This window comes from Mytilus edulis, chromosome 4 (genome assembly GCF_963676685.1).
Source record: "Mytilus edulis chromosome 4, xbMytEdul2.2, whole genome shotgun sequence".
Taxonomy (NCBI): Eukaryota; Metazoa; Mollusca; class Bivalvia; order Mytilida; family Mytilidae; genus Mytilus; species Mytilus edulis.
The window spans coordinates 83,836,326-83,858,126 of NC_092347.1; the positions used below are offsets into that span (position 1 = coordinate 83,836,326).

The 21,801-nt window shown below is 30.1% G+C and overlaps 1 protein-coding gene across 7 annotated transcripts in view; it reads right to left on the reverse strand.

Moving 5' to 3' along the window:
* Window positions 1-1,529: 1,529 nt before the first annotated feature.
* Window positions 1,530-21,801, reverse strand: part of LOC139520783 (cGMP-specific 3',5'-cyclic phosphodiesterase-like) — a 70,147-nt gene continuing 49,875 nt past the window's right edge. For 4 of the 7 annotated variants that reach the window (XM_071313725.1, XM_071313720.1, XM_071313724.1 and 1 more), the window contains 8 exons: window positions 21,396-21,483; window positions 20,947-21,047; window positions 15,965-16,042; window positions 15,112-15,250; window positions 14,566-14,649; window positions 13,798-13,915; window positions 12,942-13,075; window positions 1,530-6,404 (listed from right to left, as the gene is read on the reverse strand). In XM_071313725.1, coding sequence (XP_071169826.1) covers window positions 6,315-6,404; window positions 12,942-13,075; window positions 13,798-13,915; window positions 14,566-14,649; window positions 15,112-15,250; window positions 15,965-16,042; window positions 20,947-21,047; window positions 21,396-21,483 — 832 coding nt within the window. In that variant the 3' untranslated portion in view covers window positions 1,530-6,314. The remainder of the gene's footprint in view (window positions 6,405-12,941; window positions 13,076-13,797; window positions 13,916-14,565; window positions 14,650-15,111; window positions 15,251-15,964; window positions 16,043-20,946; window positions 21,048-21,395; window positions 21,484-21,801) is intronic. The other 3 variants (XM_071313723.1, XM_071313726.1, XM_071313722.1) reach the window with 1 other exon arrangement.

Consider the following 21,801-nt stretch of genomic DNA (forward strand, 5'->3'; position numbering starts at 1 on the left):
AATAAGAACTTGTATTCTGATATTTGATACGCATATCTGGTTGAAGCTTTTCCTGAACTCGCAATAATTAACATGATTAAGCTCACCTTTTTTTCATTCTTCATAAACCCCAATAATCTGATTTTACAGTTGTTTATCATGAAGTCGTGGTCACATCAACTTACGGCCATGTTTGTCCATTTGTTATGATGAACCTTCAAACTTACCGGTATTCACTTGATCATTATGATGTGAAAATTTTGAAATAATATGCCAAATTTAGATTTTGAACTTTATATTCTATTTATTTCTGGTTTTCCGAGAAAAATCCAGTCATTAGTTTGGGAATGTACTGCTGCAAAGACCCACACTGTTTCCATGCATTAACTTGACAACCGTTCAACCAACACTTTCAGACTTGCTGTTACAGATGACAATGTTTTTTTCATATATATGTATGCTGTTACAGATGACAATGTTTTTTCATATATATGTATGCTGTTACAGATGACAATGTTTTTTTCATATATATGTATGCTGTTACAGATGACAATGTTTTTTCATATATATGTATGCTGTTACAGATGACAATGTTTTTTTCATATATATGTATGCTGTTACAGATGACAATGTTTTTTCATATATATGTATGCTGTTACAGATCACAATGTTTTTTTCATATATATGTATGCTGTTACAGATGACAATAAAGATTGTTTGATACTATTGTTCAGTTTTGCTGCTCCTGAGTTAATTGATAGGGAAATGGCACTGTTTGTTTTTCAGGCAGTAACCCAAGAACAATTCTACCATTGCTTGTCAATTTGTAATAATGACAGGTAGGATGATTGAGATCAAGTTGCCGTGTAGATATTGATGATTCTCACTTTTTATCTTAGAAGCTATGGTCAGGGGCGGATGCAGGAATTTTCGAAAGGGGGAGGGGGGGGGGGGGGTGCTAACCCAGGGCACCCAGGGCAAAGGGGGGGTGCAAAACATATGTCCCGATACAAATGCATTGATCGGCAAAAATAAAGGGGGGGTGCGCACCCCCGGAACCCCCCCCCCCCTTGGATCCGCCACTGATGGTCCTCTATTGATTCGAAATAACATTTCAATAAAGCTGTGAACCTTTTAATCAATCAAAATTGAACTGTAATAGATAATTATGGCATAGTTTCTTTTTAAATTGCATGTGTGTTTAGTGTTAAGTAAACAAGGAACCTGTTGTTGAGTTGTTTGTTGATGTGGTTCATAAGTGTTTCTCGTTTCTTGTTTTTTATATAGGTTATATTGTTGGTTTTCCTGTTTGAATGGACTTACACTAGTCATTTTCAGGGCCCTTTATAGCTTGCTGCTCAGTGTTGAAGGCAGTATTTTGACCTATACTGGTTTATTTTTTTGTGTAATTGTGACTTGGATGAAGAGTTGTCTCATACCACATCTTCTTATCTAATTTCTTTCAAATTGTTTTTAGAAATATTTTTTTTCAAATTTTGGTTTATCTGCTACAAATGTATTGTCTGTTCCTAAGTATATAAAAAAGGATGTGTTGATTATCCTTTATTAAGTTATTTTTATTTTTAATATCTCTAAATCCAAATAACTACCTGTATAGGTATCACAGAATAAACATTATTCTCAAAGAATGGCATAGTTTAATAAACAGAAATGTAACATTATAATATTAGACATAACAAAACAATCACCTATCACAGTAGACTATCAACATATAATAATATCATTGGTAAAAAGTTTTAAATAATAAATATTCTTGTGGTTGTCTTGGAAAACAAGGTATATAAATGTTTATTTTATTGATTGTGTCTAATGCTGAAAGTGTTTAAAAGAAAACCAAAATATACTATATTACCAAAGTGATTTGTCTCCAAATTAAAATAGTACCAATTGGGTAAAATACTACATGTGTAGCATAAAATTAAATCTGGCAGTGTGTTTAGATAGTTCACTTCTTTAATAAGAAGGTGCTGTTTGGTGTAAGACTGTCAAATAAGGCAAAATTGGCATATAGTTTTTACAACAACAAAAGTATTCCTATAAGCTTGTATATGGAACATCATTTGGAGTAATTTAACTAATGCCCTATTAATTCCACTGTCAGATAGAAAATTAAATAAGGAGGAATCAAAATAAAACAGTAGTATAATCTTCCAACCCCATGATACATTTTTAACATATTTATGTCTTTCATTTGTACTACAAACATCAAATTTTCTAATATTTACGAGAGGAAATCATTAACTTCAAAAATATGAAGGAATACTACAGATTCATTCTATTTGAAAAAAGAACCATAAAACTTTTGAAAGGTAGACAATGTCTTGACTCCAAACTCCTAAAATTCACAGTTTTTGCAAGATGCTGATTTCACTGTTATTTAAATTTTGAAATTTTGAAATAATACTAACAGCTTAAGATTTATTGACTAGAAGATCTACAAAAATAATAATAAAATCTTTGTTTTAGAGAGCCATGAAAATAAATTGAAACAAAGAAATAAATTAGACTATAAGATAATGCCCTATATCAAAAAATATTTTTACAATTTATGGTAAGAATTCCTATATTGCAAACATGTTTAAATATTAGGTCACTATCAAGTTGCTATCAGTAACTTTGGTCGGAATTATAATGTAATAGATAAATAAATAAATGAATGATTGACAAAATCTTAAGACATCTCATAAGGTAGATTGCTGTGAACTCAATGTGAAAGAACTGTAATGAACTATATATTTAGATTGTAGTGATAAAGTACCTTTCTTATAAATATATAGAATCTATAACTATTGGTGGCTTAGCCCAAAAATGGTCCCTATTACAAGGATACACTATATATGAGACAAACTTTCTGTTAACAAAAGTTAACGATTTCAATTTGTATGTTTTATACCTACCATCACTTATCAGGTATATTTATACAAAACATGTGGAATTCTGATGCCTATAAAGACTAAAATATATATGTAAAAAATACTTTAACAATAGATGTTCAAAGCCAGGCTTTTAAGTCATCTACGCTTCAACAAATAAAATAACAAACAAAGACACATGTAACTAAAAAAAACCTAAACACATGTAAACAAAAATACATGCAATGTGGTTCTGTTATATTTAAGCATACCCCCAGTAGTAATTCAAAGAACTGGAAAATAAGAAGTAGGTGTTGTACAGATCCAAAAAGTCCTCACCAGTAGAAACTCATCAATGTTGAAGTGCTGATTAAATATAAAGTTATTCTTTTTAGGTAATACTGAAGAAAAAATTGTTTGATGAACAGGTAGACAGACAGACAAAAGGAAAAGGTAAATGCAAAGTATCTTCCCCAACTCTCTAAGAGTGAAGGTATAACATAAATGAACAAAACAAAAGATATAACATTGTTAGTACATGCAATAATGAATATGCAAAATAAGTAATTATAATCTAAAGTATCACAGAACAAATATACATGTCAATACTGTTGGCATTGTTAAAAGCAGAGTAATAAATAAATTAAATACTAAAATTATAGGGTCATTTAAATAAATAAATAAATAAATAAATAATCACATCATAAAAATATGCCTCTTAAAGCAAATGAAAGCATAAAAAAAAGATCACTTTATAACAGTAAATTTTCGTAGAGAAAATATTGCCTTAGAATATAATCTTTTTTTTATTAAACCTCCATCAACTGTTGATTTAATATTTCTTATAAGCGTCATGCATCAGTTGAGAAGAGAAAGAGTTTAAGACAAGATATCACATACTGATATCAGCAAATATCTAAATACAATTGTTAGTTTTTATAAAAAGTTTGCAAAGTATCACACAACAAGAAGACATTGTGATCAAGAGGATTTATTTTGTATCTATCTTTTATCATCAAATTAATTTATCATTTTAGCATGTTAATATTCCAGCGTTCTTACACACAAAAATCTATAAAATAATAACACACCTTTGGTTGAATATCTTGTTAGATCATTGAAAACCAATCGAAAATTTTAAGTTGCAGTTTGAAAATATTACCAAAAATGCTTTCTATTCTAAAAAGGACAAATTTGAATTTGCTGCAGCAATTGCATATAGTAAGGACAATTTCTTTCAACATTTTAGAATAGCATGACAAGTGTTTGGCATTGTAAAAAAAACAAACAGAAATAATATTAAGAATAACCAACCCTCCGTTATTAATAACTTTTCATCAGGAACATATAATGTATTGTGCTCATTTAAAATACCTACATCTATGGTCCCAGAAATGTAGTGGATAAGAAAATCACATTTTACTAAGATATAAGACATTTCAATTCTTAGAAACACTAAAATATTAATCATGTATTTTTTCAATGCAAACTTCCTTCATATTTTCAGAAGAAATTTGGAAATGTTCACCATGACTTTATATATGTTCGTATTTAAAAAAAAAAGTTAAATATTACAACAAACATTTACTTAGTACAAAATACTTTTTTTAATCATTATCTAGTTTTACCTAGTTTTTATTAACTGTTGTTTCAGTTGGAGAATACAGCAAGCCCCTTTTGAATTATTTTCAAGGATGATATAGTATATTAAAAACTAAATTCTAATTATAAGTACCTGTGTACTTTTATTTGGTCAGCTTATTAACAGCTATATAGGTGACAAATATTCTATTTTAGAGAAGGAAAACCAAGAAGAGTTTGACTGAACACAAAAGTTAGATGTTAGTTCTAAACTATATAGCTTTATAAACCACAATCTATCAAATGCTTGGTTGAGCCATCAAGAGTATCTAAATGATCATAGTTTTTTCACAATTTTATTTGTGAGAAATGATTATCTGTGTCAGTAGTTTATATCCCCTTCAATAACCATATACAGAATTTCCTTAGTTATTAGCTGCCCTATCCAATAGTAAAAAAACAAACAAATCTTTAATCTAAATAACAAAAAAATTTAAAGTAGTAAATCTTGCAACATACAATTCTTTCATTTCTTAAGGGGGTACAAAACAATACAGGGAGATAACTCTTAAAATTATAAGAATGTTTAAATACCGTTCTGTTGTTACGAAAATAAAAAGCTTCTCGATGATCAAAATTAGTGTTTCTCAAAGTGCTAAATATCCAATGAAATTTTTCCGATAAAGTGTGTGGTTCAATTTATATGAATTTTTTATATTTTTGTCAAACCGTCAATGTAAATATTTGTATAAATTTTATTATAATTAAACGAGCCAAATTAATTTTAGTAAAGGTGTTTGGTACTACCTTAAACAACCTTTTTTTTTGTAAGATGTCGATTTTTTTCAATATTGATATTAATGTCAGCATGACGGAGAGAAATTTACAAATAAAGTTGATTAGCCAGTGGAAAAATTGAATGATTTGCACAGGATATTTATGATTATATGATAAATCTGGGCTCTACTTAAAAAAAAAAGTAAATTAAATGTCTGCTACATTGTATATTAAAATTCAGTACGATGAAATTCTGTATCAAATAACAACTTTCACTCTCCCAAGCAATATAATATACACTACTCTATGAAATTCAGACTCTTAAATTGTGTTATAATACAAAGTATAGTTAAAATTTATAGATTATCAGAGGTTCTTCTAACTAGAATGAGTTTCTTGGCTACCATCTCATTAAAGGGCAATAATCCTGAGATGAGGTGAAGCCAAGTTAAAAGGACTATTGATTATTGTTTAATCACAATTTTTCTAAATATTATAAATGAAGTAATCATATCATAAATATGATGGCATACATTCTCTTTCTACTTAAATAAGAAAAAGGTTTAAAACCCATCTGTAGTATGAGATGGAAATTTATACAGAAAGATCACAGGAAAATATCAATAAAAGGCAATACCTTTCATATAATGCATACTAAACAAATTGTCAATAGAATCAATATAATGCTCAACAAGTATTACATCTGATGCTGCTTTTTTGTCTGTTTAAAACTACTATTGTATTACAAGACAAATTCTATATACTAGTACTGTCATGGTTTGCACTTACAAGGCCCAACAAGTTACCAAGCTAATATGAATAAAAGTCTTGCACAACTTTTATCAGAACTCTGCCATACAATGTTTTAACAAAAATTTAATAAATATATATCACACTGTAAAAATAAAACATCCTAGAGTGATTCATTTAAAGAAAAATTCTGTGTTCAATAGAAATGTACTGTCTGTTTCTATGGTTTTCTTTCACTTGAAGGTCAACTTGAACACTAAATATCAGAAGGTGCTCACTATTTTCAGCAGGTAGTATACAAAATAGACAGTTTATTGTAACAATCACACTGCTCATGTCTGAACATATTTTTTGTCACATTAACATACATATTTTCGTTTTGCCTTTTGGTTCTTTAATAGCTACTTTCTTTTGGGGTGTAATCTGCTTTGATTTAATTGAACTCTGAAAAGAAATGAATAGTGAAATGAGTGAATGCTCATACATTTATAACCAAACAAAAAGCTTTTATTGGTTTTTATATTTCATGGAATTAATTTTGTAATTATCATACAGTCATTGGAAAAAAGTGAGTTCCCACTTAAAAAAAGGTCCTATCATTTCAACTAAAATCAAATTTAAAACAAAATATTACCAAGGAACGACATGACTGATTTATATCAATTAAATACCACAAGATGTAGAAATTTTTTAAGTTTTATCATTATTTTGGTATGATATTATTCATGTTCATTTTAATTTTTTGATGAGGTGAACACAAATGAATATTTCTTGAAAAGTTTGCTGTGCATTCTCACCAAATTAAAATGGTAAACAAATTGCATAATTTGTGTTTAACCCATCAGAATATGAAAACAAAACCTCATGAAAATTATGGCCAAATAAACAATAAAACTTCAGACATTTCTACATCTTATGGTATCTGTTTTCTAAAAATCGCTCATAAAGTTACTTGGTAATATTTTTTTGAAAAATATTGATTTTAGTTGAAATGATAGAACTTTTTTTGAGTGGGAACTCACTTTTGTCCTATGCCTGTGTATTTCTTTCTTATATATTTAATAGGAAATAATAGAATGTACAGTACTCTGATACAAAGATAACTGTATAATCTAAGATATTTTGAATTTTGCATCAAGATGCATTTAAAAAATGTAAAATGAATGATCACAAAGTAAATAATAATCTGCACTCAAATGTAATGATTTTCATGTGAAAATGTAATAGTAATGCATGCAGATGTAATGCACACATACTGGCTAAGGTTTATCAATTATTCATTTAAATATCATCTCAACAATATAACAAATTAAATAAGATGATGAACAACACCATACCTCAGCATTTGACATTCTAAAGTCTGCACTTCAGAACATGTAATGTTGTCTCATTGGCAATCATACCACATCTTCTTTTTTATATTTACTGCAGGGTTTGTTACTCATGCTGTGTGGATTCAGTAGAATGTGTCTCGGTGCCTGTAGTGTATGCCCCTATATTTTTACAGTTAGGGTTTTTTAGCTTGTGAGAGAGCTGTCTACTTATTCTATTAAAAAGTTGTCTCATTGGCAATCATACAACATCTTCTTTTTTTATAGTAGAATGCATGGCAATTATACCACATCTTTTTTTTTTTTTTTTTTATAGTAGAATGCATAACTACAAATACAGTTTTCTAATAATTCAAAGTTTACAACAGTTAAGGTTAACTTTCAACATAAACCAGAACAGAAAAAGTATCAAGAATGTATAGTGCAACTAACAGTTGTGATGGAAAATTATGAGAACTGTTTAAACTCATGAATGACAGGAAAGAATGACTTTTTTAGAGAAAAACAAAAATGTGTCCCCAGTACACTAATGCCCCACTCGCACTTTAATTTTCTATGTTCAGTGGACCGTGAAATTGGGGTAAAAACTCTAATTTGGCATTAAAATTAGAAAGATCATATAATAAGGAACATGTGTACTAAGTTTCAAGTTCAACTTCATCATAGACTTCTTTGACCAAAAACTTTAATCTGAAGCGGGATGAACGGATGAACAGACGAACGGACGTACAGACCAGAAAACATAATGCCCCTCTACGACGGACGAACGGATGTACAGACCAGAAAACATAATGCCCCTCTACTATCGTAGGTGGGGCATAAAAAACAACCTATCCTTGCATGTGATATAGCATCCCTATCTTTTGAAAAGTGCTTTTAAAATTACTACATTCTTTAAAATATCATAAACATTGAAACAGGGAAGTATTATATATCAAGGTAATTAAAAGTTCTTCATGCAAGATTAAGCTGTGCTGGAAGCTTATTATATTTGCAAATAAAAAAAATAAATAGAAATGTGACAAGTTTCAGAATTTTGTTTTGAACAAATGATAGACATCCAATAACATACCTAAAATGATCTGGTTTTTATGAGGAAACCTATGGTTAAAAATTTATAAATATTTATAGGAGTAAAGAGGGTTTTGATTGTTGACTTATGAACTCATAAAATTTCAGCTGCAATGGCTTTTTATTTTTGCACCAATGTGCAAAGAACTACCTTTAAATTGTGAAATTTCACTTTGTCTACCAGGTCTATCCCATACAAGATGACATATTGATTTTCCCTAATGATGTTTGGTGTACCAAAAATGCTCTGAGCACAACCAATAAACATCTCATATAGCATACTTGAAGTAGTTTTAAGTGTTCATGATTATTTTGTTGAAATGAACTATAAGAAAAGCATTAGCTACATGAACTGCAGTCAGTGTATTATAAGAATGCTGGCTTCTAATTTTATTTACTTTTTTCTGACATTTTGCAAATCAATGCATTTTTGTGTGTGTGTGGGATCACTTAAGTTACTTTTCATTATTTAAAACAATAAACATTATGCAAAATATTTTCTGAAGCTATACTTGATTAATACTATTTTTTAATCTCTACATACATTTCCTATGAAAAGAAGAGACATTATTTTATCCCCCCAAAATCCTAAAATTAAACTGAAAAACCTGGTATCTCCAACAAGTCAATCTCAATTTTACCATTTTTGAAGAATTTAACAATAATTTTGTCTAAAATTTCCCAAAAATGTTCTTGTTTTTTCATTTCAGTAGTCAATATCCCTCAATGATTGATAGAAACAGTACTTTATTTAACAAAATAATGGTTAATAATTTGAATCAAGTAGTCAATAATGCAGAAATGAACAAAAAAAAAAGACAAAATTTTGACACATAGAGGTTAAAATATGAATTCAGCAAAGACAAGTGTTAATATCATATGTCAAGTAGATATAACACTGACAATATATGACCTTCACAAAATAAAGCAATTGTGTGTCATTTTTCTGAAAGGTTTACAGCTGATTCCAATGAGTTTGTAGCTAAAGGTAATATCTTTGGTTAGCTTGCTAGCTAGCTGAACTGTGAAGTCATTGTTAGGTAAGGTATACTACCCTCCCTTCGAAGAAGCCTCGTCCTACAGACAGATAGATTGGTTATCTGTCAGACTAGTCTACTCTTAAAGGGTAGTTTACCTAACCTAACAATAACTTCATCTTTACATTTGGTGCTGTTAATGGCTGGTCTAGTTTTGTACTGTTAATGGTTAGTCTGGTTTCAACTTTGTTCTGGGAGGTTTTATGGTTTAAAAAGAATCCATATACATGAAATCATTACCTTTTGAGTTATTAATGGATGGTCTGGTTTTTTCCTTATTAATTTTTGGGAGTTTTTTAAGGTTTCAACAGAATCTATATACAAGTTATGTTTACTTTTCATACTTTTAACAGTTAGTCTGGTTTTACTTTACTGGTTCTGAAAGGTTTTATGGTTTAGGGAGAATCTATTTACAAGTCATATTAACCTTTTCTGTTGTTAATGGTTGCTTTTGTCTCACCTTACTGGTTCTTGGAGGTTTTTAAAAGCTTACAAGAGAATCTATATACATGTGATGATTACCTTTCGTACTGTTAATGGTTGGTCTGGTTTTAAATTACTGCTAGTTCTGGGAGGTTTAATCAATCCAAGAGAATCTTTATACATGTGATGTTTATCTATTGTGTTGTTAATGGTTGGTCTAGTTTTACCTTGCCTAGTTCTGAGAGGTTTTATGGTTATAGAGATATATATATATATATATATATATATACAAATGGTGTTTACTTTTCATACGGTCAATGGTTGGTCTGGTTTACTTTACTGGTTCAAGGAGATTTTACTGATTCAATAGATCTATACTCAAGTGATGTTTACCTTTCGTGCTGTTAATGATTGGTCTGTTTTTACTTTACTGGTTTTAGGAGATTTATAGTTTCAATAGATCTATACTCAAGTGATGTTTACCTTTCGTGCTGTTAATGGTTGGTCGGGTTTTACTTTACTGGTTTTAGGAGATTTATAGTTTCAAGAGATGTATATAAAAGTGATGTTTACCTTTCGTGCTGTTACAGTGACTTGACTGTTAGTGTTGCTATCCACCAATTGCAACTCATTCAAAATTTTGACCAAATTGCAATTTGTTTTATAAAATCAAATTGTTCAACTGGTCAGAATATTGAACAAATTGTTCAGTCAAAATGTGAAAGTGCAAGGTGATAAAATAAAATATACTTACAATCCTATAAGACTTTAACTCCACTTTATTGATGGTATTACTAAATCAGTCTATCAATCTGTATAGTTATATTATAGCCATTACCATACTAAAGGTGAACTGTTTTATTTTTAATTGCTATAAAAATGTCCAAATTAAGCTTTTATATAGTTTTTCTTTTAAAAAGTATTCTATATTCATAAGAATCACACATTATGTGAATAAAAACATTTCATATTCAGTAAAATATTTGTGAAATTGCAATATGTTTGTAGGAAGGGGAGATAATCTTTTTTGGTTTCAAAAAATCTTCATTCAAAAGAATAGTATTTCAGGTAATCTCGACAAGGAAACTTATCAATAGCATATTGTTATTTCACACATATTTTACTGAATATATGATGAATTATTTTAAATGATATATGATTCTTAAAAATATAAAATCCTTTTTATTTTTAATTGCTATAAAAATGTCCAAACTAAGCTTTTATATAGTTTTTCTTTTGAAAAGGATTTTATATTTATAAGAATCATATATCATTTAAAATAATACATCATATATTCAGTAAAATATGTGTGAAATAACAATATGCTATTGATAAGTTTCCTTGTGGAGATAACCTACAATACTATTCTTTTGAATAAAGATTTTTTGAAACCAAAAAAGATTATCTCCCCTTCCTACAAACATATTGCAATTTCACAAATATTTTACTGAATATGAAATGTTTTTATTCACATAATGTGTGATTCTTATGAATATAGAATACTTTTCGAAAGAAAAACTATATAAAAGCTTAGTTTGGACATTTTTATAGCAATTAAAAATAAAACAGTTCACCTTTAGTATGGTAATGGCTATAATATAACTATACACATTGATAGACTGATTTAAAAATACCATCAATAAAGTGGAGTTAAAGTCTTGTAGGATTGTAACACTGTGTAAGTATGTTTTATTTTATCACCTTGCACTTTCAGTCTTGACTGTGGTTTTCTACAGCAGTTGGTTCAAAATTGTGACCAGTTGAACAATTTGGTTTAATAAAACAAATTGCAATTTGGTCAAAATTTTGAATGAATTGTAATTGGTGGATAGCAACACTTGCAGTCAAGTCACTGTAATGGTTGGTCTGGTTTTACTTTACTGGTTTTAGGAGGTTTATAGTTTCAAGAGAGGTATATAAAAGTGATGTTTACCTTTCGTGCTGTTAATGGTTGGACTGGTTTTACTTTACTGGTTTTAGGAGATTTATAGTTTCAAGAGATCTATACTCAAGTGATGCTTACCTTTCGTGCTGTTAATGATTGGTCTGGTTTTACTTTACTGGTTTTAGGAGATTTATAGTTTCAAGAGATCTATATAAAAGTGATGTTTACCTTTCGTGCTGTTAATGGTTGGTCTGGTTTTACTTTACTGGTTTTAGGAGGTTTATAGTTTCAAGAGATCTATATAAAAGTGATGTTTACCTTTCGTGCTGTTAATGGTTGGTCTGGTTTTACTTTACTGGTTTTAGGAGATTTATAGTTTCAAGAGATCTATATAAAAGTGATGTTTACCTTTCGTGCTGTTAATGGTTGGTCTGGTTTTACTTTACTGGTTTTAGGAGATTTATAGTTTCAAGAGATCTATATAAAAGTGATGTTTACCTTTCGTGCTGTTAATGGTTGGTCTGGTTTTACTTTACTGGTTTTAGGAGGTTTATAGTTTCAAGAGATCTATATAAAAGTGATGTTTACCTTTCGTGCTGTTAATGGTTGGTCTGGTTTTACTTTACTGGTTTTAGGAGATTTATAGTTTCAAGAGATGTATATAAAAGTGATGTTTACCTTTCGTGCTGTTAATGGTTGGTTTGGTTTTACTTTACTGGTTTTAGGAGGTTTATAGTTTCAAGAGATCTATATAAAAGTGATGTTTACCTTTCGTGCTGTTAATGGTTGGTCTGGTTTTACTTTACTGGTTTTAGGAGATTTATAGTTTCAAGAGATCTATATAAAAGTGATGTTTACCTTTCGTGCTGTTAATGGTTGGACTGGTTTTACTTTACTGGTTTTAGGAGATTTATAGTTTCAAGAGATCTATACTCAAGTGATGTTTACCTTTCGTGCTGTTAATGATTGGTCTGGTTTTACTTTACTGGTTTTAGGAGATTTATAGTTTCAAGAGATTTATAGTTTCAAGAGATCTATATAAAAGTGATGTTTACCTTTCGTGCTGTTAATGGTTGGTCTGGTTTTACTTTACTGGTTTTAGGAGGTTAATAGTTTCAAGAGATCTATATAAAAGTGATGTTTACCTTTCGTGCTGTTAATGGTTGGTCTGGTTTTACTTTACTGGTTTTGGAGATTTATAGTTTCAAGAGATCTATATAAAAGTGATGTTTACCTTTCGTGCTGTTAATGGTTGGTCTGGTTTTACTTTACTGGTTCTAGGAGGTTTTATTGTCTGTGGAGAATCATTTTCTTCCTTGATTTCATCTTTTTCTTTTTCATTTTCTTTGTCTTTTTCTGTTGTTTTTGCTATGTATAAAAATGAAATTAATTTTAGCTAGCTATCATCAATAATAAAATTGTAAATGCACATATATTATTTATATTAAATGGTAAATTTTAGGTCAGTCTGATGCTGACTGATAATAAATGTTTGTGCAAGTCTTAGTGCATTCTACACAGAATTCTTGAGGACCAAACATAAGAGAATATACTATTAGGGACAAATAAAAGACTCTTTTAGAAATGAAGACACACAAGACAGTCCTTCATTTGAATTATTCATTATAAATCAATAGTGCTGATCTATAATTGTAATTTATTCTATTTACACCATGGATTTATTTGTGTTTCTATCTTCAAGATCAAGTTTCAAAATTTTTGGCCTTGAATGAAATTTGTATGTGAGAAAAAACAAACAACCAGGCATTTTTTTTTTTTGCCTAATAGACATCTCTTCAAGAGAAGAAGGATGTAGAAGTAAGCAATAATAGCTTGCTGTATATATGTCAGTAAAAGGATTAGTTCACAAGTCACTAAAAATAATGACAAATAATTTCATATGACCAAATTTGTTTTGCAGTTTAATTAAAAAAAAATATAATAAAATAAACCCTCAAAAATATCATTGCCAGTTTTCATTATATCAAAATGCACAACAAAAATTACAATGTATTAATTCAAGTGCAAAATATTAAATATAAATAACCAATCAGAATAAAACAGTCTGTTCTTAATTGATAAGATTCTACCTTGACCATTTCCGTTTATCTTACGTTCATTGTCTTCTGCCAAAGCTTGCCAATTATTGCGGTTGTTGCTTACACCAACAAACATTGGTTCCAACCCTGGATTTAATTCTGCAAACATCTGAAAAAATACAGAGGACTATGTAATTTGCTTGTTGTTCCAACATTCTTCTGAATTGTGTAATCTTAGGGCAGGAACTTGTTTATGAAATAAGGTATTTTAGACCATTAACTGAAAAATTTACCAAATACTGTTCTGACACAGTATATGGTCTTCTTTTTTTCTGCACTCATGTTAGCAATCATGTTCTTATCAAAAGTGTACAAAAATATTTGAAGGTCACTTTAACAAAGAAAACATGTACCCAAACTCAATCACAAGATAATTCAAAACACTGAGAATATTAAATGTCTTTTTCAATATTACACCCTGAGACACACCAATATAATACTGAGAGATTAGATTGGTTGAAGGTTGATACAGAGTGTGATTTTAAAAATGCCATGAATTTTTATCATATACGTAAATTATATATTTTAGATTTTAAAATACATAAAATAAAAATGTTAGTTTGATAGAAACTGTAGCTGTTAACTATAATATCATGGATGGTTGATACAAAATGGTTTCTTTTGATTGTAAAACACATGTAATTTACTATTTTTTACTACTACATTTGTATGTATATAATAACAAAATATCACATGGCCTTCAGGCCAGATAAGCTAAAAAGCATCATTACCTTAGACAAATATTGATGTTCAACTTACTTTATATACAGGAATACATATTGCATCAATAAAACCGACTTGCATTTTTGGAAGTTCATCTTGTTTATCTCTATCCATCATGGCCTAAAAATAAATTTAAAAAAATGAACGGTTGTAGTTCAATTCCAATTATTGGCTAAGTTGAGATAAAAAAATAACTATTTGTTAATGTGCTAGTTCATAGTAAAAAAAACACCTTGGTGGTTGTTGTGGTTGATGGTGTTTTTGTGCACTAACGAATTTGATATTAATCGATCTTTTTTGCAGTTCTGAATTCCTTAAAAATTTGCTTAGACTTGGAGTCCGATTTTTACGGTTGCTTCCCCCCCCCCCCCTTCCCCCTCCCCCAGGAAATTGACAAATATCATTGTCAGAAAAAAATCATGAAAAGTACTGGGTGGTACTTTTTTTTTTAAGGAGCCAATAGAAAGAGACTGGTAACTTTGACCTGACCTTAGAACAGTTGCAGAGTTTCCTGCTATTAATACTGCTCTGAAGCCTAAAAACATGATATACTTTGTGATTGATAAATATACAAATACTTACAATTGGTTTTTCACCTAACTGTGTTTTCTCTATATCTCCTTGTTCAAAGAATTCATTAGCCACCATGTGAGCTACTTCATACTGGACCTCCCAAGGTTTTGTTATGGCTGCTACATCACATACTGTCATCATCATGGCTCTACAAAGGGATTATTACATTGCAGTGTAAGTCTAAATATGACAATGGTAACCATGACCATAATGAAGGCAATACAGCATAACATTTCTAACAAAAAGCAAGATCAATACATTCTTGTGTGTATAAAAAACATTTAAAGTGGTTGAGCAATAAACATGGTTTGATTTTAACTACTAACATGCACATATCCCATCAGAAAATGCCAAGTCTAGTAAAGTAATTTGTCCAACAATTTAGTTGTAACCACTAATCATTTTTTTTTTCAAACACAGCATACTAGTTTGTTTGGTGTGGGTTTCAAATCCCTTCTGTTTATCCAGTTTACATATTTATATGATAGCTGCTTAAAATCTAGCAGGAAATTAATACATAATTCAGGATAATAAATTGGTAATTATATTATAAATGAAGATGCCCTGAGTTGTACAAGACCAACATGCTGGGTATAAGATTTTCATTGAGCTAGTTCACACAGTAACAGTTGGCAGGAACACATGTCAAAATTTACATTAGATTGATTGATCTTTTTGTTTATCCTCTGTATCCATATATACTTCTATATCCCAGTCACTTGATAAAGGTGTTAAGATGGTTTCAATCAATAAGATAACAAACTGTGAACACAACAAATACATAATAGATTGCTGATATTTACCCATTACACACCCTTCTATCTATTACATTTTAGTTTTATTTACCAAAAAAACTACTTACTTTAGTAAGTCCTTTTTGATTGGTTCCTGGAACTCTTTTTCTCCTTCATCCACAATCTTCTTAAAATCCCCTCTCTTTCTATAAATGAATAAGAATTCGAATGAAATATTTACAGTACATGTTAGCCTCATCAATATGTGGTGCAACTTATTTGTCTCCAATATAGTTTTTGACCTGTGTAAAATTCCCACTAATACTATTCTCAATTACACAATACACTATTCCTCATTGCTCCATACATCATAACCTTTCCCCATTAAATTATATACAACAAGTACACACCCGTGATATCGCGGGTCCGTGACTGAATTAAAGTATATAACTATGCCTAAGCCTTATTTTAGTAATTGGTATTGTCATCTGATAAGTCATGTCGATTATAAGATACACAGTTTTCTCTGCTTTCAAATCTTTCTGTTTGAACCCGTCGACCTGAAACTTATCAATTATTGGAAATATTACTTATTTGGAAAACGAAAGGTCCTGGCTATCCAGGAATGGAGTATTTTTTAATCAACAGCATTGTCCTATATTAGTTATCTTAGAAAGTCTTGCTGATTGCTGAATAAAACTACAATAGGGAACAATTAGACAATGATTGAATTTAGTAGTGTCAGTCCTTTGATTATGACCCGTGTATATAGCAAAATCCTAAATACACCGTTTGATGGTGCGCCTGTCAAATGCGGAACGTACAGATAAGGTAATAGCTGAATATACTATTTGTATCGGTATCGGATTTGACCCGGAACTTGTTAATTATTGGCAATATTAATTATGCTGAAAACAAAAGGGTCTGGAGTGGTGTAATTTTTAATTTACACCATTGTCCTATATTAGTTATGTATAGAGTTGAATCCTTGATTTGTCGTTTTTACCCGATGACAGCTGACAAATTGGACTTCGTAATTTTAGTATTATAGATATTACATCATTCAAAAATACCCACATTTTGAGTTTTCAGATAACAGGAAGTTGATAAAGGTGAATCTATAAACCAACCAAACAGTATGACTTGTTCACATAAAGCCTGATTACAAATTTCAGGAAGCTGTTATTTGTAATGTCTTTATAAATAAACAGCTGCACCACGAGCGAATAATATGTCTGTTACGTTTTGAAAGAATAAATTTCAATAACTTCTCAATGTCATATCAGAAGTTTATAAAAATCTTAAGGCAGCTTACATCAATGGATATGCACAATTCACCTGAGTTTAATGAGAACTGCTGAAGGCATATTTGAGTTGTTGTCCGAAAAATGGAAAATCTACCTTTTTTAAATGAATAAAACCCCATTCCTTTTTTTTTTATGAATAAAACCCCTTAACTAGGAAACGTAAAATTTAAAATTTAGAAAAAACAAAAGGGAGCTCACGTCAATAGATATTTAAAACAATTCCCCAAAGTTTTAAGCAAATTGGTAAAGCGTTTTTGAGTTCATGTCCGACATGTTGACGGCAGAGGGATAGACAACAGTATACCATAATACGTCCCGTAAACAGGCATATAAAAAGTGACCTAAATTTTAAACATGGCCATTATGTTCCTATTTGTTTAGGCTATATAAATTTTTGGTAAACCGAAGACTATGTAGCAAACTCATATAAAGCCTGATAACAAATTTCAGGTAACTCTGATTATTGTTGATTGAAAAGTTCACACCATAATAAACCAATTCCACAATTGACAACTGACTTAATCAAAGAGCAGATTGCTCTGAGGGATACTATTGCCAATTGTTTTCATTGACACATGTATACATGTAGCTGGATAGAATTATTTTCAAAACAAATTTAACTGCACATGCAACCAGATGCTCCGCAGGGCGTAGCTTTATACGACCGCAGAGGTTGAACCCTGAACGGTTGGGGCAAGTATGGACACAACATTCAAGCTGGATTCAGCTCTAAATTTGGATTGTGATTAAATAGTTGACACAGCATAGGTTTCTGACACAGAATGAATGTGTTCTAATGAACTTAAAATTTTTGTTTTCTCTTAGAGCAATTCACTATGCTGTTGAATATTAATCCTCTCAAAAAAATGTTTGAAGAAATTTTCTTTTTATTTATGAAATTTCAAATGAGAAAAATTGAACCCAATTTTTTAATCACATCCCCCTTTCCCTTATTCCAAAACTAATCTCAATTAAAATATTCTAATGGAGTTTGCCACAATAACTACTCATTTAAATACATCATAAAATATTAAGATGTAAAAAAACTGCTGGTTATCACTGAATGGTAAAGATTATTTAAATTTATCAGTTGGTAGTAAAAAGTGTATATACATTGTATATTGTATATAACAAAGATTTAAGTTGATTCTGGACAAAGAAAGATAACTCCAATTAAAAAAAAATTTTGCTATTGCACAATATTGTGCAATAGGATATTTCTTGCTTACTATTCTGGACAAAGAAAGATAACTCTAATTAAAAAAAAATTTGCTATTTCACAATATTGTGCAATTAGATATTTCTTGCCATTGCACAATACTGTGCAATTGAAAAGACTTGCTATTGCACAATACTTAATATAATAATTTTAGATCCTGATTTGGACCAACTTGAAAACTGGGCCCATAATCAAAAATCTAAGTACATGTTTAGATTCAGCATATCAAAGAGGCCCAAGAATTCAATTTTTGTTAAAATCAAACTTAGTTTAATTTTGGACCCTTTGGACTTTAATGTAGACCAATTTGAAAACAGGACCAAAAATGAAGAATCTACATACACAGTTAGATTTGGCATATCAAAGAACCCCAAGGATTCAATTTTTGATGAAATCAAACAAAGTTTAATTTTGGACCCCGATTTGGACCAACTTGAAAACTGGGCCAATAATCAAGAATCTAAGTACATTTTTAGATTCAACATATCAAAGAACCCAACCGATTCATTTTTTGTCAAAATCAAACTAAGTTTAATTTTGGACCCTTTGGACCTTAATGTAGACCAATTTGAAAACGGGACCAAAAGTTGAGAATCTACATATACAGTTAGATTCGGCATATCAAAGAACCCCAATTATTCAATTTTGATGAAATCAAACAAAGTTTAATTTTGGACCCTTTGGGCCCCTTTTTCCTAAACTGTTGGGACCAAAACTCCCAAAATCAATACCAACCTTCCTTTTATGGTCATAAGCCTTGTGTTTAAATTTCATAGATTTGTATTTACTTATACTAACGTTATGGTGCGAAAACAAGAAAAATGCTTATTTGGGTCCCTTTTTGGCCCCTAATTCCTAAACTGTTGGGTCCTAAACTCCCAAAATCAATACTAACCTTCCTTTTGTGGTCATAAACATTATGTTTAAATTTCATCGATTTCTATTTACTTAAACTAAAGTTATTGTGTGAAAACCAAGAAAAATGCTTATTTGGGCCCTTTATTGGCCCCTTATTCCTAAACTGTTGAAACCAAAACTCCCAAAATCAATCCCAATCTTTCTTTTGTGGTCATAAACCTTGTGTCAAAATTTCATAGATTTCTATTAACTTAAACTAAAGTTATGGTGCGAAAACCAAGAAAATGCTTATTTGGGCCCTTTTTGGCCCCTAATTCCTAAAATGTTGGGACCAAAACTCCCAAAATCAATACCAACCTTCCTTTTATGGTCATAAACCTTGTGTTAAAATTTCATAGATTTCTATTCACTTTTACTAAAGTTAGAGTGCGAAAACTAAAAGTATTCGGACAACGACGACGACGACGACGACAACGACGACGCCAACGTGATAGCAATATACGACGAAAATTTTTTCAAAATTTGCGGTCGTATAAAAATGTAATTTACGTAATCTGCATAGTTACTCAACTTTAAAAATCCCCGATACAAGTGTATGAACAATGTACTTATTGTGTTTTAGTTTTGTACTATCAATTCCAAGTTTACTTTCCACAGCAGTCACTGAGAGTGAGAGAAGGTATTTCACTTCGTATCTTATCACCTATTCATGTGTTTTTGTACTTCAATTCTAGGAGAAACCCAATTCCTAACTCTTTAAATATTTAATTTCCTTTGGGTCAGTGGGCATGACTCCTTTCCGTACACATTCCTCTGTTTAAATTGCTATCGTTTTTAATATAATTTCAATGTCTATCGACATAACAAGATTTTTCTCAACGTGTCGTATCGTTATGTATTTTGATTCAGAAACGGAAGGGAGACAACTAGAAAGAATAATATGAAAGACTCGATTTCGACTGAAGAGGTGTTGTAGTTACACCTTTACGATGTGGACTACATTTATTTTAATTTAAATGATGCATACGATTTAAAATTATGCAACAACAATAACCCTTAATAGCAGACAGACATAGAAAGTATCCATGAGTTTCAAATTAATCAATGGAGTGCCAAATCCAGAGCAACCATCCAATCTGATACCCCAAGAAGTCAAGAAAACTATACACATGTGCATAATTACCTAAACAAACCCTAGACTTGTGATTTGGAGCAACCACATATATTAAATGTTAATTAAACGACCTACAAAATGTAGGTGGTTCTCCATTTCTTTATGGAAATACAATATCAAATTTCAGTTTCATAACAGTGATATATAAGAAAAACTCCACTTCAGTTCTTATATGACAGAAATAGATTTATCAGAATTCAGAGAACTCACGCATTTTATCAAAACTGGGGAATTCCCTCTAACGTGTTTCTAAATTTATAAAAACACTAAATATAAATACTGCTTAATTCTGATTTTTCGTGTTGTTAAAAACATGCATATAAGTCAAGGGAAATATCGAAACATGAAGATTATGAGAAGAACATTAAAGGAAAGTTGTTTAAATTCAATCCTTTTGTTTGTTTTTACCTTTTAAAGCAAGACAATCTTAAGAATCTGAGAGGTTCCTTAATGTTTAGAATAAAACAGTGGACGTGAGTCAATGGTATAAGTCTACAGATTGCTTGAAAGCAATCGTATCCCAAAAAATCAAATCAAATGTTTTCTACTTACTTGAAATATAATGCTAAATCTGTTGACAGAATGGCATGTTCTAACATTTTTATAACTTTTCTATACTCTTCTGATGACAAAGACTGGAAGATATTATTACCCTAGAAGAGAAAATGACATTCCTTCTAAGAGAAGAATAAGTCTCTTATACTAATTAGATTTAGCAATATATGTCTCTTTTCTTTCGATAAATTTCCAGTAATTGAAGTTGTGTTTTGTTACATCAAAGACTCATATTACCAAGTTGCAAACATATGTTACTTATAGAGAGATACCAGCTGTTAAGTTTAACTTTGATAGTCTTCTATTAACTTCTGAGACAAGAACATCAATAAAAGTACTGTTCCTTTCATTAATAAATCATATATGGGTTTTTTTTGTGTAATGTTCAGACAACCATGTTCAGATACTAAAAGAGAATAAAATTGTGAATATTCTATTAGATTTACCTCACTATTTAATATCATAATACAATGGTCAAAATGATGATGTTCCATGACTGAAGTACTGTACAGCATGGCTAATGGTGATTCTACTCTGGAATAAAACAAATAGAAATTTATACATAGTTCACAAAAATTAAAATCAACAACCAAAATCAGTAATAGTCAGATTATAAAAGAAATAAATGCATTATTTTTTAGAAAATCTGTTGTAGTTCAATGATCCAGAGTTGTAAGTTAAATTTTACCAAAATCTGTGACATTAACTTTAACTTGACCTTAATATAGTTAATACCAAAAATTCATTTGAGAGAAAATAATGGAATGATAGTTTGTTCCTTAAATTAAAAAAACATGAAGTTTTAGATCAAATATCTGAAGCTCAAAATGGGAACCATTTCAATGTTTTGAG